This window comes from Pongo abelii, chromosome 5 (genome assembly GCF_028885655.2).
Source record: "Pongo abelii isolate AG06213 chromosome 5, NHGRI_mPonAbe1-v2.0_pri, whole genome shotgun sequence".
In the NCBI taxonomy this organism is placed as follows: domain Eukaryota; kingdom Metazoa; phylum Chordata; class Mammalia; order Primates; family Hominidae; genus Pongo; species Pongo abelii.
Genome location: NC_071990.2, coordinates 120,281,417 through 120,304,137, shown reverse-complemented (window position 1 = coordinate 120,304,137; position 22,721 = coordinate 120,281,417). Strand labels below are relative to the sequence as shown.

The 22,721-nt window shown below is 38.8% G+C and overlaps 1 protein-coding gene across 5 annotated transcripts in view; it reads left to right on the top strand.

Moving 5' to 3' along the window:
• Positions 1-22,721, top strand: part of FAM184A (family with sequence similarity 184 member A) — a 125,674-nt gene that overhangs the window by 44,924 nt on the left and 58,029 nt on the right. For all 5 annotated transcript variants that reach the window (XM_054558083.2, XM_054558081.2, XM_024249037.3 and 2 more), the window contains exons 2-4: positions 15,123-15,977; positions 16,831-16,966; positions 19,739-19,920. In XM_054558083.2, the coding sequence (XP_054414058.2) occupies positions 15,123-15,977; positions 16,831-16,966; positions 19,739-19,920 (1,173 nt within the window). The remainder of the gene's footprint in view (positions 1-15,122; positions 15,978-16,830; positions 16,967-19,738; positions 19,921-22,721) is intronic.

Genomic DNA, 22,721 nt, shown 5'->3' with positions numbered 1-22,721 from the left:
AGAAGCTCAAGTCCCCGTTTAACCTGATGCTAAGACTTTTATAGGCTCACCTTTTTCCCATGATTTTTCCCTAAGGGTGGGCTGCCTGCAGGTGCAGAGCATGCGTAGTGTGTTTAGGGAGTTATACACATGCCCATCTGAGGCTTTCTTCCTTTTTCTAGTGTAGTGTACCCAGAAGATACTTTGCCATTTTTGTCTCTTAATCTGCATGCCCAGGAAGTTGCTTCTCCCTGGGGCCTGCATCCAATTAACATTTCGATGTTAACAGGTGTGGACCATCAGGAAATGGCCTGTCCCTGGTGCTGCTGAATTATCATTTTTAGAGAGGCAGTGTCATAATTGCCAGACTATCACCTGACATTTCTAGTGGGGGATGGGGCAGAGCCCTGTCCTGCCCTAGTCTTGCCTAGCTGTGATACCTGTAACACTGTCTATTCCTTCCTCCCTCTCCTCAACCCCTGGCAACTACTGGTCTATTTACTGTCTTCATACTTCTGCCTTTTCTAGAATGTCATGTAATTGGGATCATACAATATGTAGCTTTTTCAATTTGGCTTCTTTTACTTAACAATATGCATTTAAGATTTCTTCATGTTTTCCCATGGCTTGATAGTTCATTTCTTTTTATCTCTGAATAATATTCCATCGTCTGGATCAGTTTGTCCATTCACCTACTGAAGGACGCCTTACTTTTGAGATTTGGCACTTTTGAATAAAGCTGCTATAAACATCTGTGTGCCAGTTTTTGTGTGGACATATATTTTTAACTCATTTGAGTAAATACCAATTCCTGGATTGTATGATAAGAATGTGTTTAGTTTTATAAGAAACTGCTCAACTGTCTTCCAAAATGTCTACAATATTCTCACAAGCAATAAATGAGAGTTCTTGCTGCTCCATATTCTCATCAGCATTTGCTGTTGTCAGTGTTTTGAGTTTTGGCCTAGATCTAATATGTGTATGGTGACATCTCACTATTTTAATATGGAAATCATTATTGATGTTAAGCATATTTTCATATACTTATTTGCCATGTACGTATCTTTTTTGGTGAGGTATTTATTGAGATATTTTGCCCATTTAAAAATCAGATTACTCATTTTCTTATTGTTGAGTTGTAAGTGTTCTTTGTACATTTTGGTTAAGTCCTTTATCTTTTGCAAATATTTTCTCCCAGTCTGTGGCTTGTGAGTTTTTTCACTGAATCCCTCTGCTTTTTGTACCATGCCTCATCCCTGACCTCCTCTTGTTACAGGAAAGGGGTCCCAATCCAGACCCCAAGAGAGGGTTCTTGGATCTCGCTCAAGAAAGAATTCAGGGCTGGTCCGTAGTGCAAAGTGAAAGCAAGTTTATTAAGAAAGTAAAGAAATAAAATAATGGCTATTCCATAGACAGAGCAGCCCTGAGGGCTGCTGGTTGCCCATTTTTATGGTTATTTCTTGATGATATGCTAAACAAGGGGTGGATTATTTATGCCTCCTCTTTTTAGACCATATAGGGTAACTTCCTGACATTGCCATGGCATTTGTAAACTGTCATGGCGCTGGTGGGAGTGTAGCAGTGAGGACAGCCAGAGGTCACTCTCCTGGCCATTTTGGTTTTGGTGGGTTTTAGCCGACTCCTTTACTGCAACCTGTTTTATCAGCAAGGTCTTTATGACCTGTCTTTTGTCATGACCTCCTATCTCATCCTGTGACTTAGAATGCCTTAACAATCTGAGAATGCAGCCCAGTAGGTTTCGCCTCATTTTACCCAGCTCCTATTTAAGATGAAGTTGCTCAGGTTCACATGCCTCTGACACTCTGTGTCCAGCATCCCCAAGCCTACAGTCTCTTTAGCTCATTTTTTCTATTTGTTTATCTATTTTTTTTTTTACTAGTGGAGGAGAGATTAATTTCCTGTCTGCTTGATTCAGGTGACAACTGGGGGTTTAACTGCCCTTTGCAAACTAGAAAACAACCTCCTGTTATCAGCCTCTTATCTGTGTGCCCCACCTGCACCTCTTGTGTTTCTAGGGCTGTGCTGGACAAGTCAAATTTCTTCTTAGTGATTTTTCTCTCTCTCAACACTAAGGTTTTACCTTCTTCTATTCTGACAGATTATTTCGTATTTCCTCATTTGCCTTCTGTCCTCACATATTGAGATTCAGGTAAAGATGCCTTGTAGATAAAACTTTGTCCAAGATAGAGTTTACCTTTATCTTATTTTCTTTTTTGCTTTGGACTGCTTTTCAAGAAGAGAAAGAGGTAGTTTTTGACTTCATTTTCTTGCTTGTTGATTTTCTAAAGTAAAATTTTGAAGGTTGAAACTTATCAGTGTCTTCTGTAATATAAAACACAAAAAGAAATGGCTTTGCCAATGCTTAGCAAATATTATTTTTACGTATTCTAAATTAAGTTATACTACCACAATTAACCTATGTGACTGTTATTTTATTATTTATTTTTCTTTTTTATTTGTTATTGGATGTTGTCATTTTTTATTCCAAAGGGAAAAACACAGTTTTGGTGTTGCCATCTCATTCAAGAATATTGAGGGTGTTTTTATTGGTCAGATAGCAAACAGTGAAGGCATGTTATCAGAATAAACCAATGACTATTATCAAAGCCAGGTGTGGTGGCACATGCTTGAAGTCCCAGCTACTCAGGAGGCTGTGGCAATAGATCACTTGAGCCCAGGAGTTCAAGGCCAGCCTGGGCAACATAGTGAAGCCCTGTCTCTTAAAAAACTTAAAAACAAACAACAACAAAAAAAACCCTCAAAACTGCTATCCTTTTGTCCTGCTGTCAATTAAACTATGATATTCAGTTGAGTGTAAGATGAACCCTGATTTAAGAAATGTTCAAATGTGAAAGAAAAAAATCTGTCTTAGAACCATGGCCTAGTACCATTGTAGGCATACAAACAGAAAAATATACAGATATTCTAAATCTTAAAATTACTATAAAGAGACTTTTTCCAGTTAAATTTCAGGGACAAATTAATAACCAGGAAGTTTTTAACTTTAACTGACATTCCGTGGCACTCACTCTCTCAGTGTCCAGGATTATTGGGCCACACCAACCACAAAAATCATTCACATTTTGTGCCTTAACTGAAGTCGCTTTCCTCGTAGTTCTTGACAACTGACTTTGCCCTTTTATGCCTTTCTAATTACTGCAATCTTTATCCAGTTCTTTCTACTGAAAACTTATTATGCCATGTCACAGTATTCTGTACTATACAGCTTGACACTTAATATATATTATCTAAAATTGTCTGCCATTATATTTTATGCCAAAATAAAAATATGTTTTATTTTGAGCAGGTCTGTTTAAGAAAGATTAAGAACATTCATACTTTTCTTTGCCAGAATGCATATAAAAAAATACTGAGCATTCACAAAATGTTTGTTGTTTTGATTTTTGTTGTTGTTGAAGTATGGTAGCACAGATCCCATTGCACAGATCTTGAATAATAGCTGTATAATAGGACTTCTGCTTGCTGTTTGAGAATTCAAGTTAAATCTGGGGAAACAGATGTATTCTACATTACCATACACAAAGATACCTCCAACGTTATTAGACTTTATTAATATTTTCCAAAAGATTTCCCAGCAATAATTATAGAATCATATAGAGAGGAAATACATCTTTAAAGACAATTTCCCAATGCAATTGGATTTTAAAGTTCTTTTAAAATTAGAGTTTTATAGTGCCCTTGGCTTAAGTAAATCCAAATGAGCTCCTTCTGTGAACTGTCTTGTAAATGTTTCATTTGGACACACGTCTGTTGCTGACATTCATTTGATTACATAATGTATGAAGAATGGCTTTTGTGTTTTGATTTTCCTTTCTAGTTAAAAAAAAAAAAAGACATTGGACCAAGGGAAAAAAAAGAAGTGAATCATTTATGGGGCTGAACTATTCTGCGTAGGTAGCATTTGTTCCCATTCTATTCACGTTGAACTCCAGATCTTCAGTGCATCTCTCTAGTAGATCCCGTTCTAGGCATTAATAGGAAATAGATAAGTGACTCAATATTTTATATTAATATGGTGTCAACGAAAAGAGTCAAACTCTGTAAAATATTTGAAGAGATATATTCTGAGCCAAATATGAGTGACCAATGTCCCCTGACACAGCTCCAGGAGATTCTGAGAACATACGCCCAAGGGGGTGGGGCTATAGCTTGGTTTTATACATTTTAGGGTGGCATAAAACATAAATCAATACACGTAAGATGTACGTTTGTTCCATTGGGAAAGGCGGGACAACTCAAAAGGAGGGGGACAGGGTGGAGGTTTCTGGTCATAGGTGGATTCAAAAAAATTTTTTTTGGCAGCTGGTTAAAAGAGTTGTTACCTAAAGACCTAGGAGTGTCTGGGTTAAGATAAGGTTGTGGAGATGAAGGTTTTATCATGCAGATGAAGCCTCCAGGTGGCGGGCTTCAGAGCTCTTATCAGACCTAAAAAGATGCCAGACTCTTAAGTTAATTCTCTCCTGGATCAGGGAGAACACCTGGAAAGGGAGGGGGATTCTCCACACAATGTAGATTTTCCCCACAAGAGACAGTTTTGCAGAGCCATTTCAAAATATGTCAAAGAAATATATTTTGGAGTGAAATACTTCAGTTTTTTTTCAGGGCTTGCTGTGTGTCCTGTAAACCTGGCTGGAATTTGGTGTCTTATTGCTACAAAAAATCTGCTTCATCAGTCTTAAAATCATTGTTTTAATGTTAATTCTTGTCAGCTGTCCCTGAATTCCAGTGGGAGGAGGGTATAATGAGGTATATCTGACCCCCTCTTCCTATCATAGCCTGAACTAGTTTATCAGGTTAACTTTGGAATGCCCTTGGCCAAGAGGAGGAGTCCATTCAGTTCTTTGGGGAACTTGGAATTTTATTTTTGGTTTACAGTGGGTTAAAAGGTTTTGTTAAAATCCTCTTTAAATGTCTAACCGGCCAGTTGCTTTTTCTTCCACTCTCACAGCCTCTTAAAAAAAGTCCTTCTGTAGTTGTGAACAGTCCAATTCTGATCTGACCTTTGGCTCACAAACTCCACTCAGGAAAAGAAAGGACATGTGGTCCACAGAGACAGCTGTTATTACTCAGGCGAGCCCTCCTGAAGGGCTTGCCACACAGGAGTAGGTTGGTTTGTCTTAGGGACTAAACCTTTTGTAAACAAAATTCATTTTCTAATATTTCTTCTTATCTCTTAATACTGAGTCAGACATTACAAAAGAAGAATACTAGTTTAGCGGAGGGTTGGGGGAAAGGTAGTATAGGAAAAGCATACTGATAAAATGTGCCCTGATAATGTATTAGATACTGTAAGCAGTGGTAGGATGGATTGAGGAGCCACAATGTAAGATTTCCAGAAAGAGAAACTTGACATTAAAAACCTATAAAATAAAGACTATAAAAATATATGCATTCTAGAAAACATCCAGCCTAGGTGCTCTAAAAAATGTTAATATGATGAAATAAAAAAACAAAAAGCAAAGATTTTTTTTTTTAAACTATATATTAAAACAGACTGAAAGAATATGATGACTCAGTACAATGTGGGATCCTTGATTGGATCTTCATTGACAAAAGCTACTATAGATTTCACTACTGGAATAATTTGATGAACTTAAATATAGGCTGTGTGTTAGATAATATTCTATTAAGTTAAATTTCCTGGGAATAATAATGCTACTGTCTTTGATCTTATGAAACAATGTACTAAGATATTTAGTGATGGGTTCTGATAGCTGCAACTTATTTTCAAATGATTCAGAAAAAAGAAAATTCATGCATATGTGTACACAAATGCTTGGTGGTGAAAGAGTTTGGGATTTTTCTAACATTCACTTTGCACTAAGTGATATTCTATGAGTTTTGGTTCTTCCTTTTTTCTTTAGAATGCATGTTCGTTTATGATCTCATTTTAATATTTTTTCTTTCATCTACCTCATTTTATTAGCCTGAGGTACTTGGGACTATTTCTTGAATTTAATTCTCTCTCTCTCTATATAGATATATTTTTTTTGAGACAGTGTCTCACTCTGTCACTCATGCTGGAGTGCAGTGGAATGATCTCGGCTCACTGCAGCCTCTGCCTCCGAAGACAAGCAATTCTCCTGCCTCAGCCTCCTGAGTAGCTGGGATTACAGACGCGTGCCACCATGTCTGGCTAATTTTTGTACTTTTAGTAGAGATGGGGTTTTGCCATGTTGGCCAGGCTGGACTTGAACTCCTAGCCTCAGGTGATCCACCTGTCTGGGCCTCCCAAAGTCCTGGGATTACAGGTGTGAGTCACCGCACTGGCCTAATTCCATAACTTCTTTAGTTTCTTTCTTTCTTTTTTTTTTTTTTTTGAGACAGAGTCTCACTCTGTCGTCCAGGCTGGAGTGCAGTGGCATAATCTTGGCTCACTGCAACCTCCACCTCCTGGGTACAAGCGATTCTCCTGCCTCAGCCTCCTGAGTAGCTGCGAATACAGGCACCTGCCACTATGCCCAGCTGATTTTTTGTATTTTTAGTAGAGACGGAGTTTCACCATGTTGACCAGGCTGGTCTCGAACTCCTGACCTCATGATTTGACCACCTTGGCCTCCCAAAGTGCTGGAATTACAGGCGTGAGCCACCGCACCTGGCCTTTTCTTATGTTGCAATGATTAATCCTGTCATCCAGATAATTTAGGTAGGATAAATGTGTGCTGTTATTGATCACCAGTAGAATAGGTAAGAAAATATGGAGGGATTTGTGCAATTTCATCACCTCCAAAGCAAGCCAGCTTTAAAAACATTTTATTAACATGCCCTTATACAGTAAGGATGACATATTGAGATGTGGTGCTAATACCCTGGCTCCAAACGGTGAACCATTTTATAGAAACATAAGATTCCCTTAGTTAGCTACTTAGGGCTCATCAGGAATATTTAATTTTTTTAAATAAATTGGGTAATTTGCAAAAAAAATTATATTTATAAGTCTGGTCTGGGAGTACCATTGAATGTAAATTGAGGTACAGAGGTTTAGCGTATATTATTGCTCTGGAACCCATAGAATAGCCTCTGACAGAAGGAAGTAACCCACTGTTTTTGAGAAGTTTGAGAGTTTTCAATATTCTTTAACTCTGATGTCTTATGGCTCAAGTAACCTTTTGGTGATTAGCTCAACCAGAAGAAATGAAGATTTAACAATACAAACATTCTCTTTGTTTAAAATGTACCAGATCTTTTTTTAAACAATTACTGAATCCGAGATTACTCTTTTATTAACTTGGTAAGCTACCTTTTGCCTCATGTAGTGGTTATGTATTCTGAGGGAGAGTCTTCTCCCACCCTTTTTCTTCCCTTCCCTTGCCACCTCCCTGCTCCCTCCTTTCCTCTTTTCCTCCCTTCCTCTTTTCCTCCCTTCCTCCTCCTCCTCCCCCTCCCCCTCCCCCTCCCCCTCTTCTCCTGCTCCTCCTCCTCCTCTTCTTCCTTCTCCTCCCTCTCCCTCTCCCTCTCCCTCTTCCCTCTCCCTCTCCCCCTCCCCCTCCCCCACCCGCTCCCTGGTCTGGAAGGGATAGAGAAGCAGTATCCAGAATTTAATAGTAAAAAAATGAGACTGAGACTGGCAGTCATGCAGTCACTGTTAACCTATTAAAAAGGTTTAATATTTTCTGATTATAATAGGAACATACATTCATTATAGAATGTGTAGAAATACTGAAATCTCGTCAGTAAAAATTTGGTTTATTTCTTTTCTTTTTTTTTTTTTTTTTTTTTTTGAGACAGAGTTACTTTGTTGCCCAGGCTGGAGTGCAGTAGCATGATCTTGGCTCACTGCAGCCCTCCGCCTCCCAGGTTCAAGCAATTCTTCTGCCTCAGCCTCCCAAGTATCTGGGATTACAGGCATGTGCCACTATGCCCAGCTAATTTTTGTATTTTTAGTAGAGATAGGGTTTCGCCATGTTGGTGAGGCTGGTCTTGAACTCCTGATCTCAGGTAATCCGCCCACCTAGGCCTCCCAAAGTGCTGGTATTACAGGAGTGAGCCACCGTGCCAGGCCTGGTTTATTTCTTTACATATCTATATCTATATCTATATATCTATATATCTGTACTCACTTTTTCCTCCTGTAAAATGGGATCTTACTGTATGTAACGTTGTATACTTGCCTTATATCATTTTTTATTGTATTGTGAAATACTCTTCCAAATGAAATGTGCTTTTGATGGTTTCATGGTATTACACTGTATGAATATACCATCATTTATTCAGTGATTCCCTTAGCAGTGTTAAGCCTGTTGGTGTAATATGCAACAATTAAGGTTCAGTTAAAATATTTTACATTACTAAGCTAATATATATCACTTTAGTGAATGTATGTTATTACAAATGTGCTTTATTACTCTTTCAGTGAATTTACCTTATGACTAATGAGTTAGATTTTAATGGGAACATATTTACATATTGCCAAGATATTATTCAGCTTGAGCTGCCATAATGTAATAACCTAGACTGAGTGGCTTAAACAATAAAAATTTATTTGTTACAGTCTGGAAGCTGGGAAGTCCGAGATCAAGGTACCAGCCAATTCAGTTCCACAGTGAGCACTCTATTCCTGGCTTGCAGGTGGTCACCTTCTTGATGTGTCGTCACACTGCAGAGAGAGAGCAGAAGCAGTCTCTCTGGTGTCTCTTCATGTAATAGCACTAGTCCCAGAATGAGGGCTCCACTTTGATGGTCTCATCTAAACCTAATTACCTCCCAAAGGTCCCGTCTCCAAATACCATCATATTGGGGGTTAGGGCTTCAACATAAGAATTTTTGAGGAAGGCAATTTGGTCCAGAGCAGGCATAAATGAGGACTATTTCAGAAACTTCTTATTTTACCTAAGTATCATTTTAAATCTAGGATCTAGAATTGTTCTCATTTTATCTATGGGAAAGATTATCTGATTTATCATAGGAAAAAAAAGATTTATCATAGGAAAAGTAAAAATTACTATTGCTTATTCATCATGAAATACGTAATTAAATTATGCATCATTGGCATAAAATGGAACTATGAAATGTTACATAGTTCATAAAATGAACTATGAAATTGCTGAAATGATGCCTATACTATTCCATTCCATGAATGTTCATAGTTCCATAAGAAGTGCAAATGTCTCTTAATGTCTTTTAAAGTACTTTATGAAAAGAGACTTTAAGAGAGTTTTTTTTTCTATTTGTAAAAAAATAGCCAATTTTATGGGTGATTATGATCATTTACTAAAGTTCGTTTTAAAATTAGTCTCACCCTCTCCATAAATAAATAATACAACTAATAAAGAAGTCTTACCATGTTTTAGTGCCTTACATATATTTTTTCAAATAGTTACATAACATCAATTTTTGAAATTTCAGTGATTGGTTGATCTTATATCAATGGTGCTACTAAGGCAGATAATAAGATCTTTATTTAATATTTGAGAAACTCAAAGCTTGAAGAAATTAAGTGATTTTTTTCTAGTGTCAAACCTTTGTTATATCTTCTGTATGTTCAAAGAACATAGGGAATTTTTATATTACCTTGATCTGAAAAATAGTGTTCAGAGAAAGACACTAATAAATAGTTACCTTTATAATTACATAGAAAAATGAACAATTAGAGGATACTATATCCAGTTAAGCTCAACTTGAAAATTCATATATAGCATTCTTACTTAAAAATAAGTTAGTAGTGATATATTTCAAGTGATCACTAATGAAAGCAGTATTAATTTGTTATTATGTTTGGCTTCATTTTGTTATTTCTTTTTTAAGTTTTTAGAAACTTATTTAACATTGCTTTCCTTGGGAAATACCAATATATGGTCAGCATGAATATATATTCTTTTATAAAATATGTTCCAGAATCTCTTAATTGGTTTTCTCAGTGTATGAGTGGTAGTGGAAAGAACCCTGTACTATTTAATAAGGAGTAAACCAAGCTAGTGCAAATTTAGGTCTTTCATTATTTTTTATTTGTGGCTGCCAATTTTGGCTGATAAGATGGCTTTTCTATGTATAGATTAGAACAGGAGTTTGTAATAAGGTGTTTTCCACAACTACTCAGCTTTGCTGTCATAGTGGGAAAGCAGCTGTAGGCAATACATAAACAAGTGGACATAACTGTGCTCCAATAATATTTTATTTATTAATACAAAGACAAGCAGCAGCCATATTTGGCCTACAGGTTGTAGTTTGCTGACTCCTGCATTACAATATCAAGTGAAATAAAAGCTCTTCACTCTAATATTTTTAAAATTATTTGTCATGTTTTGTTTACTTAAATCCTATTCTAACTTAATGCTTTAATTTGTACGTTTTTCTTTTTAAGTTTCACCTTTTTGATTGCTACAGTGCTTTTATACCTTCAGCTTCTTTTTAGGCTCTCTAATATCCTCATACATCTTTCCAACCTTATCAAGACTCCTCCAAATTTAATTACATGTTTACTGACAATCAGGAGTGAGTGAGATAAGGCAATGGAGGTTCTAGATATAAAGAAAAGATAGACTCTTATGGATTTGGGTGGTCGTGGAAGACTCATTAAAGGAGGCAGGACTGGAACTGATTCATCAAAGCTTCGAGGGAAATTAAATATTAGAAAAAAGAGAAGATTATTTCAATAAATTGTCGAAAAGGGGAAACTCACATATTTCCTCCTTCCCTCATTTCATCCCCAAAATATGAATTCCACCAGGGACTGGTTCTTTCCAAGATCATTTCCTGGAGCAGAATGCTAAGATGTGACTTAGTTCTCTCTTTGGATTTTACCTCGTTGAATTCTCTTTTCCTTCCTTGTAGCTAGGACTGACCAGCCTTGGAAAGGCCTGAAGCCTGTGGCCTATACCAGCTTTCCTCTAGGCACTCTAGCAAATGGGCTTCTCTCTGGCTGGTTGGCTTGTTTTTCCTTAGTGTCCCTATTTGAGATAAGAAAAAACAGTTTTTCCTACCCTTACACTGGATAGAACACATAACACCTCACCTCTGGTCACCAAAATGTGTGTGGGTTTTCTCTCCCAACAACCAGTTCTCTAGTGGACACCAAATGAGTATACTATAATTCAGTTCATTTCTGACACTGTCTGCCTGAAGATAGCATCAGATCCCACAGGTTAAAGGCTCAATCCTACAAGATTGTCCTCATTCAGATGCCAACCGCAAGTTCTTCTGGCAAAAAAATAAGTAGGGGGTTCACACTACCCTCCCTTGGGTTGGATTAATTTGCTAGAATGGCTCTCAGAACTCAGCAAAACATGTTTACCCCCCATTTATAGGGTACAGAAGAAGTTAGTTAGATGGAAGAGATGCATAGGGCAGGGTCTGTGGGAAGGAATGTGGAGTTTCTTTGCCTTTTCCAGGCATGCCACCCTCCCAGCACCTCCACGTGTTCAGAAATCTGGAAACTTGACTTTTGTGTTTTTATGAAGGCTTCACTGTGTAGGCATGGTTGATTAAATCATTGGTTGTTGGTGATCAACTCAACTCTCAGACCTTATCTCCTCCCTAGAGGTCCCTGTATGGGGCTGGAAGTTCCAACTGTATAGTCACATGATGGGTTCCTCTGGCAGCCAGCCCCAATCCTGAGGCCTTCCCAAGAGCCCACTAGGAGTCATGTCATTAGAACAAAAGATGCTCCTATCACCCAAGAGATTCCAAGGGATTTAGGAGCTCTACTGTTAAAGAACTGAACTGGAGTCTGCTCACCTGGCACAGTGAAAACACACATCAAGGTTTTTGCAGTGACAGAAAGTTGCCTATTGCAGAGCGCTAAGCAGGGGGGGACCAGCCAGCTAAATGCTCAAATCTGGCCTCCCTGATGGCTTGCAAGCAAGGATTTTTAAAGGCAGGGGTAAATTTCAAGAAAGCAGAAGCTACAGGAAAAATCATAAATCAATACAAGGAGGTTACACATTGGCTTAAGCTTAAAAGGGCAGGACATTTGAATTGGGGGGCACTCACAGGTGGTAGGTAGATTCAGAACTCTTCAGATTTGCAAGTGATTAAGGAAGGGAAGCTTTGTTTAAAACATTTAAGTTCAGTAGAAAAATGCTGACTTGCTAGAGGGAATGACTTCTTTAAGTTCCTCAGGAAGAAACTTACTAATAAAACAGGGTAATAGCTAAAATTTAGTCTTCATTTCCCCCTTATCTGGAGTCTGTATGCCAGCAGATCCATTCAGTGGGGGTTCAAGCCTCTAAAGGACAACTCAAGGATGTATGTTAGGATGTTATCTTTAGTTTCTGTAGGAAAAGCAAACATCTCTGGAGCTTTAACTTCCTTGGCTATTGTTCTTAGGATACTGTTACCTTCTCGTTTAACAAGTTGCTGAATTACCTCCGGGGCTAGCTAGATGCCTGGAATTTTTCTTAAAGGAACTTTGGGGTTTTCCTTTATTTCCATGTTTGGGGGTTTGCAGGTCCCTAAAAGGAGAGGTGGGGTCCCTGCTATATTTCACTGTATCCAATGATCCTATCACACAGGAAATTACAAAAGTCTTAGGAGCTGTATGTCAGGAACTGGGGGCAGAGACCAAATATGTATTTCTTATGTAAACCAGAAAGTATGTGAGACAGGTCTCAATCAATTTAGAGGTTTATTTCGCCAAACTTAAAGACCATGGTCTGTGACACAGCCTCAGGGAGTCTTGAGAACATGTGCACAAGGTGGTTTGGTTACAACTTGGTTTATACATTGTAGGGAGACAGAAGTTACAGGCAAAAACATAAATCAGTATGTATAATGTTCAGCCTGGAAAGTGGGACATCTCTAGGTGGGCGTGAGGGAGGTTTTAGGTCATAGGTGGATTCGGGGATTTCCTGATTGGCAATTGGTTGAAAGAGGTAAGCCCTGACTAAAGAGTTAAATTCAGCATAAAGAAATGCTTGAGTTTAGTTAGATAAGGGGGTTGTGGACGCCAAGGTTCTTGTCATGTAGATGAGGCCTCCAGGTAGCAGGCTTCAGAGAGAATAGATGGTAAATGTCTCTTATCAGACCTTAAAAGGTGTCATGCTCTCTGGAGAAGACTGAGTATGGGAAGGAGATTCTCTACAGAATGCAAATTTACTTTACAGGAGGCAGCTTTACAGGGCCATTTCAGAATATGTAATGTCAAACAAAAAAATTTTAGGGTAAAATACTTTGATTTTCTTCAGGGCTTGTAATAAAATACCAAACTCCAACCTGACTCTTGGTATAGTATCACATGATGTTTTTTGGAATTTGGTATTTTATTGCTATGAAGAGTCTGTTTTGTCAGCCTTATGATCTCTGTTTTAATGTTAACGTCGGTCAGTTGTGTCTAAACCCCGAAGTGTAGAGTGCAGAAAAGCCCAGCATGTCCAATCCATAATGAGGCATGTCTGACCCCTCCCTTTCAGTCATGGCCTAAACTAGTTTTTCAGGTTTCTTTGGGGTCCACTTGGCTAAGAGGAGGGTCCATTCAATCTGTTGGGGGCTTAGAATTATATTTTTGGTACACTTATTGTATCACAGATCCTTTCAGTCTTTTATGGCCATTTGACTTGGTAGGCGGATATGACCCAAGGGGATGGGAATAGGAAGTCAGTCAGCTTTCTTGGCTTATAAGCTACCTTTATGAGTAAATGTGTAAATGAAGGAGTCCTGCTTGGAATCTGTGTTACCTTATTGGGAACATAATTTGGAATTTGAAATTAGGGTTTTTAAAAAAAACAGAATGTGAATAAGTACTTCTGTTCACATTTTTTCCTGTAGACTTTGCAAAAAGGGATAGCATGGCAAGACAGATGGGTTCCTGCCATCTCTCAATCTTTTTACCTTTGGTATGATGGCAGTCCAAGCGAGTATATGGACAGGGCCACTGGATCTGGAAGACAAAGCCCTGTGTGGAGAAAGTGATGCCCCTGTATTGAGGCAGCCTTCTTGTTTCTTCTGCAAGCGCAACTGCAGTCCCAGAGAGTGACAGCCTATCTTTAGCAAGTAGGATCTGGAGTTACTGTGGTATTTGGAGAGCCAGCAAGTCTGCCACAGTTACCTCAGGCTGCATGAATAATTTCTTTACAAAAAATGGCAACACTTTTCCATCATAACTGCAGTTTCTGGTATCTGATGCTGGAATTCATTTCTAAAGCCAGAGTACTATCACATTAAAATGAGCAAATCTCCAGACACTGATTTTTAGCTGCTGGATTTTTTGATTGTATAGTATTTACTTCTTTTCGCTTCAGGAGAAAGAAAGGGGGCACATCTCTAAGCCTTAAATAACAGTCATGAATATTTCACCGTGTGACCACAGTGACATGATGGAGGGCGTCCGAGGAACAGAGGGAAGGAAGGATTGTGTTACTGGGCAGGGAATTTGTTGTCATTTGAAATTAAGGTTGGGACATCTCAGTGAAATCATTAAAACCTAGGAACTAAAATGAAAATAAAGACCTGTACTCAAAACACTGGCTTAAGGAATTGGGTTGCTTGGAGGCAGAGAGAAAATTAGCCAATGAGTAAAACTACAGCATTTGAAATATGAAGAGAAAAAGTACAAATTGGGTTTTATAAAGAGATCACTAGAAACTTGAAGAGAGAAGAGGATCAGCTTTAAAAGCAAACTATAGGGAAATTGGGAAAGGAAAGTTTAAAATTTGAAATATTTAAACAGGCCATTACAAAGATAAAAGGCTTTTAGGAAGACTTAGGGCCTAGGGCTTCTCCTCATGTGAAGCCTCTCGTATCTCTAGGACACCAATATAGGGCAGAGTCTTACTATGAGACTTTTTCTCCTGAACACCGCTTCACAGTCCCCGGTAAGCTAGATTGGGACATATGAGGACTCCTTTCCTTTAGGCCAATTGCCTCCTTTGTCCATTTCCTCTTTGCTGTTTCATTTGTAGTAAAAAAACAGTCTTAAATTTGAATGCTTTAAAATTATAACTAAAAAGTCTTTAAATGCAAATCTTAAGATTGTTCTAAGATAGAAATTTGCTAAGCAAATCAATCTATGAGTACAAAAACAATTGCATCAAGTTTCCATATTTAACATTAGCCGTAGCCAATATTATGTGCATAGAAAAATATCAATCCAAATGAAAGAATTAACTTCAAGTTAGAAAATAATATGGATTCACAATTCTTCTCCCTTCTTATTCAAAACCATGCAGGTAATATATGCTTTAAACACTAAAAATGATGAGCATGAATCTGCAATTCAAGCCCTCAAAGATGCTCATGAAGAAGAAATTCAACAAATTCTTGCAGAAACAAGAGAAAAAATATTGCAGTATAAAAGCAAAGTAACAGAGGAGCTAGACCTTAGAAGAAAGATTCAAGTTTTAGAAGCATCATTAGAAGATCACATAAAAATGAAGCAGCAAGCTTTGACAGAATTTGAAGCTTATAAGCACAGAGTTGAGGACATGCAACTTTGTGCAGAAGCCCAGCATGTCCAACGCATAGTGACCATGTCTAGAGAAGTCGAAGAGATTAGAAGGAAATTTGAAGAAAAATTACGGAGCTTTGGACAACTTCAAGTACAGTTTGAAAAAGACAAACGATTGGCATTGGAAGACTTGCAAACTGCTCACAGACGGGAGATACAAGAGCTATTGAAGTCACAGCAGGATCACAGTGCCTCAGTAAATAAAGGCCAGGAGAAGGCAGAGGAACTACACAGAATGGAGGTGGAGTCCTTAAACAAAATGCTTGAGGAGCTAAGACTTGAACGGAAGAAACTAATTGAGGATTATGAAGGCAAGTTGAATAAAGCTCAGTCCTTTTATGAACGTGAGCTTGATACTTTGAAAAGATCACAGCTTTTTACAGCAGAAAGCCTACAGGCCAGCAAAGAAAAGGAAGCTGATCTTAGAAAAGAATTTCAGGGACAAGAAGCAGTTTTACGAAAAACCATAGGAAAATTAAAGACAGAGTTACAGATGGTACAGGATGAATCTGGAAGTCTTCTTGACAAATGCCAAAAGCTTCAGACAGCACTTGCCACAGCAGAGAACAATGTTCAGGTAAGTAAAGAATATTATATTCAACACATGGATTTTTTTTCTTTTAAATATATTTGTTTTGTAGGCTGGAGAGCAGTCTGGCCCACTTAGAATCAGCGGCTTCACACCACTTAGACTTTTTTTTTTTTTCGACTTTTCCTTTGTGAGAAAAATCAATGACAGGGTAATTTGTATTACCCTGTAGTTGTTATTTAAGAATTTCAGATATTAGGGGCCCAAAAAGACAAGCTTAAAACCTTGTCTAATTATTGGCTAGGCACAGTGGTACACACCTGTAATCCCAGCACTTTGGGGGGCCCAGGCAGGAGGATCGCTTCAGGCCAGGTGTTAGAAACCAGCCTGGGTGAGTGAGCTTAGCGAGACAATACCCTGTTTCTGGGGGGAAAATATTGCTAATTATTTACAAAAGGATTTTAATATTGGGCTTAAAGTTTAAATACATTTTTTTCTTTTCCTTTCACTAATAATGGTTTGCCTGCTAGCTGATATTTAGACTTTGATCAAGAAATTGCTGCTTTCTATACCTGAATTTAATAGGGGTATTACACAAGTCTGGGGGAAAAAATGCCAGAAGTCCACAAGTTTTGTTTTGTTGGCTTAGAAAATTTCATAGCCATGTTTTTAATATCTGTGCAACATTAGAATGGATTAGAAAGTGTGGAATAGCCTTTCCTGATTGGGTCATGTTTATGAAAATATCAAGTTATAAATCACCAATACTTACAGATTTAAAAATTGGTATATAGTTGAGTATGACTTCTGAATAAGAGAAAGCTGACCCTTATAATTTAAATGAATTATTTAGCTTAGTATTATTCCTGCATTTTAACAATGGCTATTTAATCTTTCTTAGGTTCTTCAAAAACAGCTTGATGATGCCAAGGAGGGAGAAGTGGCCCTATTAAGCAAGCACAAAGAAGTGGAAAGTGAGCTAGCAGCTGCCAGAGAACGTTTACAACAGCAAGCTTCAGATCTTGTCCTCAAAGCTAGTATGTGTGACCACAGTTTTTGATGTAATGCTTAGCTAAAATCAACACTTAATTTTTTTTTTTTTTTTTTTTGAGACAGAGTCTTGCTCTGTCGCCCAGACTGGAGTGCAGTGGCGCAGTCTCGGCTCATTGCAACCTCCGCCTCCTGGGTTCAAGCAATTCTCCTGCCTCAGCCTCCCGAGTAGCTGGGACTACAGGTGCACGCCACCATGCTTGGCTAACTTATTTGTATTTTTAGTAGAGATGGAGTTTCACCGTGTTGCCCAGGCTGGTCTCGAACTCCTGAGCTCAGGCAATCCTCCCGCCTCGGCCTCCCAAAGTGCTGGGATTACAGGCATGAGCCACCACGCCCGGCCCCAACACTTAAAAGTTAATTTAAGGTAGCATTTGTTTTTTCTTCTAACATTTTAAAACTATTTAGACTGTAAATATGTTAAAGGACTCAGTATGTTACTAATTACTTATAAGATACACAAATATTTTTTATTTGTAGGAATGTATTTTTATAGAAAACTTGAGAGTTTTCCTTTGTGAGGAAAAATACAAATAGCAGGTAAAATACCAATAAATTAGTCACTAAAAGAAAAACGGGCTGGGCATGGTGGCTTACACCTATAATCTCAGCACTTTGGGAGGCCAAGGTGGGCAGATCACTTGCGGCCAGAGATTTGAGACCAGCCTGACCAACGTGGCAAAACCCCATCTCTACTAAAAATAACAAAAATTAGCTGGACATGGTGGTGCACACTTGTAATTCTAGCTACTTAGGAGGCTGAGGCATGAGAATTACTTGAACCTGGTGGCAGAGGTTGCAGTGAGCCGAGATTGCGCCAGTGCACTTCAGCCTGAGCAACAGAGCAAGGCTGTATCAAAAAAAAAGGAAGGAAGGAAGGAAGGAGGGAGGGAGGGAGGGAGACAGGGAGGGAAGGAAGGAAGGAAACAAGGAAACATTTTATTTATTTTTTTGAGACAAGGTCTTGTTCTGTCACCCAGGCTGGAGTGCAGTGGCATGAACACAACTCACTGTAGCCTGGACTTCCTGGACTTAAGTGATCCTCCCACTTCAGCTTCCTGAGTAGGTGGGACCACAGGCATGTGCCACCTTGGCTGGCTAATTTTTTAATTTTTTGTAAAGATGGGGTCTTGCCATGTTGCCTAGGGTGGTCTCAAACTCCTGGGCTCTAGCAGTCCTCCCACCTTGGCCTCCCAAAGTGCTGGGATTTCAGGTGTGAGCCACCATGCCAGTTTATTTAGTTTTTAGAGATGGGATCTTGTTCTGTTGCTCAGACTTGAGTGCAGTGGCCTGATCATAGCTCACTGCAGCCTCAAACTCCTGGGCTTAAGTAATCCTCTCGCCTTAGCCTTCCCAGTAGCTGGGACTCTAGGTATGCCACGGGCTAACTTTTTTAAAGATGAGGTCTCACTGAAAAAATACACGTTTTAAAGTGCTCAAATTAGTTGAACTGTTTGTAAATTACAGCAGTTCATTTCTTAGGGCTTGTTACTAAGGTTCATTTTTACATACTAAAGCTGACTTGCCTATTTCTCAAGTGGCTGGTATGCTTTTTCACAACCATTACTGGAGGAGGTGGGTGACTTGTGTCAGTTCTGAAGTTATATTTTGTCTAAGTGTTCAGTGTGCCCAGGAAGGCTGTTTGAGCTGGTTCTTTGAGGATCTCATTTGATTTTGATTGGCTTATCAGTGAATCTCAGATTTTCCTTCCTCTAAAATAGTTGTTTTTAATAACCTTTAGTGTACATTCGAATGACCTGAAGGGTTTGTGAAACTACAGATGCTGGGCCCCACACTCAGAGTTTCTGATTCACTAGGTCTGGGGTGGGTCACATTTCTAACCAGAGTTCCTAGGTGATGCTGGTCCTGGGTACTTTGAGAACCTCTGCCTTAAACTATCCTTTCTATGAGACCTTTTTCTTCACTCACTTTTCATCTCTCTGTCTCTCTCCTCATTTTTCTCCACCTTCCCTGCTTTTTGCTGTCATTTAAGAGATTGTTTCATAACCTTGCTGTCTGTATCTGTGTCTTACACCACCTTAGTTGTTGGTTGGTTGGTTTTTATTTGGAGACGAGGTCTCGCTATGTTGCAGGCCATAGTGCAGTGGCTGTTACAGATGCAGTCATAGCTCACTGCAACCTTGAACTCCTGGGCTCAAACAATCCTCCCACCTCAACCTCCCAAGCAGCTGGGACTACAAGCTCCACCCTAGGTCTTTATCCAGCCTCTTGCCTGCAACAAATTCAGTTTCAACCAAACTGCTATCTGCCATCTTTGTTTCGTACATACAAATTTCTTCCTTTTTGTGTTATAATTTGAAAATAAAGACATTAGAAAAGAACAAATCACTCATTTTGGCGCCACAGTGTCAGTCAGTGCATCCTCTCTGTCCTTCTTTTATTCCCAGGAGACTTTCTTATGAAGCCCCGAGGAGTTGCGCCTACTTCAACCTGTTTAGCTTGCAATCTTAAAAACAAACAAACAAACAAACAAACAAAACAGTAAAACAGTACAAGGTGCAGGAAGCAACATTAATCATGTGAAAATGATGTTTTAATTTAAATTATTCTAATGTGCTAAGAAGTATTTTCAGGTAAATATTTCCATTTTATGTAGTGAAGAAACAAAAGGAAAATTTGTACATGTAGACCATTTATTTTACTTAGGTATAAAGTACAGTTGTGTTATTAAATGTAAACTGTTTATCTCATAGTACAACTGATTTTTAAATTGAAGGGATTTTCTTTTTGGGGGATAGGTCATATTGGAATGCTTCAAGCAACTCAAATGACCCAAGAAGTTACAATTAAAGATTTAGAATCAGAAAAATCGAGAGCCAATGAGAGATTATCTCAACTTGAAGAGGAAAGAGCTTTTTTGCAAAGCAAAACCCAAAGTCTGGATGAAGAGCAGAAGCAACAGATTCTAGAACTGGAGAAGGTAAAAAGTAATGGACACTCCATTCCCCCCGAAAGAGTTCCGTTTTTGTCTTTTTCAGATTTGAAGTATTTGGAGTATTTCTTGCTACTCCCCAGTAACAATACATTTCCTACTTTAGTAGTTATTTTTGGTTCTAATTTTGAGGAAATGGGTATACAGCTAGACTATCCTATGCTGTATGTATGTTCAAAATATGTAGGTAACAATCTATATAATATAAAAACTTAAGACATTTCAACCTATTTCAAGCCAGAAATTGAATAAACTCTTATTTCAGTGGAGTGTATACTTATAGTTAATCATTATTTGTTTTCTATTAATGAAATATATTACTGCATATCCATGTAGGAAATTTCTGTAGAACTGAAAATATGGCAAGCTTCAAGCTCTGAAAATGTATACCAACATAATTGAATTTCTAGTTTAACAAGTGAAACATCATTTATAGAGTAATTGCTGAATATATATTCCAGTTTTTCAGATGCCCACAATATCAAGTGGGAATTTTGGACATCCTTTTCTTTCTCTTTCCCTCAACGTCTAAGTATTTTGAAAATGTCTATTCTCTTTGCTCTTTACTTACTTCCATTCATTCCTTAACCTGGTGCAGTCTCTCTGACCATCAGTCCACAGAATTTGCTTTTGCCTCAGCCCTCAGTGACATCCTGATTGGTGGACTTGGTGGATCATATCTTACTGTGGTACTCACTACCCACTGATTTGCAATCTCTCATCTCTTGGTATTCACATTCTTTCACATTTTTCTCCTACCTCCTTGGCCTTGCAGTCTTCTTTGTGAACTTCCCTCCTCCATCTGTTCCCTTACCATTGATGTTTCCGGTATTTTCATCTAATTCTACGCACTCATTCATTCCAGTAACATCAACTGTCACTTATTCAGTGAGAGCTTCTAAATCTTTAGGTCCAGGCCAGACATTTTCTCTGAATTTAAGTCTTTTATCCTTTCCACTAGATATCTCCATTTATGTTTTTCACAAACATCAAGTTACCATGCCCAGAACTTTCTCCTCTCAAAAGTACTAAGTTTCTTTTACTCCTTATTTCAACCAATAGCACCACCGTCTATCTAGTTGCTAAATCAAAAACCTGAAAGTCATTCTTGATTACTGTTTTCTCAACCCCTTTATCTGTTACAGAGTCCTGTTGGTTCTACTTCCTTGATATATTTTTATTCCATCCTCCCCTGCTCATACCCATTTATAGATCTGAGGTTTAGGCACGTGTCATTGCTTGCCTGGATTATAATCACAACTGCCTAGCAGCAATCTCTGATTTCAGTTGGCTCACCAGACTGCTTCCAAGATGATTGTTTTTAAAAGTATATAATTTACTTAAACTTCAGTGATTTCTCAGTCCCTTCAGAAGAAAATTCAAAGTTCTTGGTGTAAAAGACCCCATCTCATTATTTTATTCCTGCCTACTTCTGAGCCCCATCTTTTACCACTTTATCACCTTGTATCCTGTATTCTATCCAGACTGCTTAGCTGCACAGACTTTCTGTCTCCCTAAACTTTCCCATCTGGTTAGCTATTTGCCATCTTTCCAATGCTGCACAACAATAGAAACGGTTATGAATGTAGGCTTTTGACAACAGACCTAGGCTTGACATTTTCTTCTCATTAATTTCCTCTGGGCTTGTTGGAAGAATTAAATGAGAGAATGTCATCACCAGCTCAGATGCTTTCTCTTCTGAAAAGCCTTCCCTGATATCTCTCTGTCTCTGTCTTTGTCTCTCTCTTTGAAACACACACACACATGCACACATACACACGCACTTTCCCACCGCATCCAAGTTAGGCATCCTTCTAATATACTCCCATAACACGGGATATACATCTGCATTAGTTCATTTTGTATTGCTGTAAGGGAATACCTGAGACTGGGTAATTTATGAAGAGAAGAGGGATATTTGGCTTGCAGTTCTGCAGTCCATGCATGAAATGTAGTACTGGCATCTGCTTCTGGTGAGGCCTCAGGAAGCTTACAATCATGGTGGAAGGAGAAGGGGAGCCAGCATGTCACAGGACAAGAGAGGGAGCAAGAGAGAGGAAGGAGGTGCCAGGCTCCTTTAAACAACCAGATCTCACATGAACTCATAGAGTGAGAGCTCACTCATTATTGCAAGGACAGCACCGAACTATTCATATGGGATTTACCCCCATGATCCAGACAGCTCCCACTAGTCACATCTCCAACATTGGAGGTCACATTTCAACATGAGATTTGGTGGGGACAAAAAAATCCAAACCTGTGTCAACATCCCTTTTTCATAGAACTTATAAAACTATATTGCCACAGTCTTTGTATTTTTTTCATTATTAGAACTGTGAATGCCCAAAAGGTACGTAATTGGCATTCAAAATTGTATTGAGTGACATCCTTTGAGTGGGTTAACTGGTAAGCCGTTTTGTGTACTATTTTGACATAAAAGGAAGCCCTTTACTCTTTTTTTTTTTTTGAGACGGAGTCTTGCTCTGTCGCCCAGGCTGGAGTGCAGTGGCGCGATCTCGGCTCACTGCAAACTCCGTCTCCCGGGTTCACGCCATTTTCCTGTCTCAGCCTCCCAAGTAGCTGGGACTACAGGCACCCGCCACCACGCCCAGCTAATTTTTTGTATTTTTAGTAGGGATGGGGTTTCTTCGTGTTAGCCAAGATGGTCTCGATCTCCTGACCTCATGATCCACCCGCCTCGGCCTCCCATAGTGCTGGGATTACAGGCGTGAGCCACCGCACCTGGCCCAGCCCTTTACTCTTAAGCTTGCAGATGTATTAACTCAGAT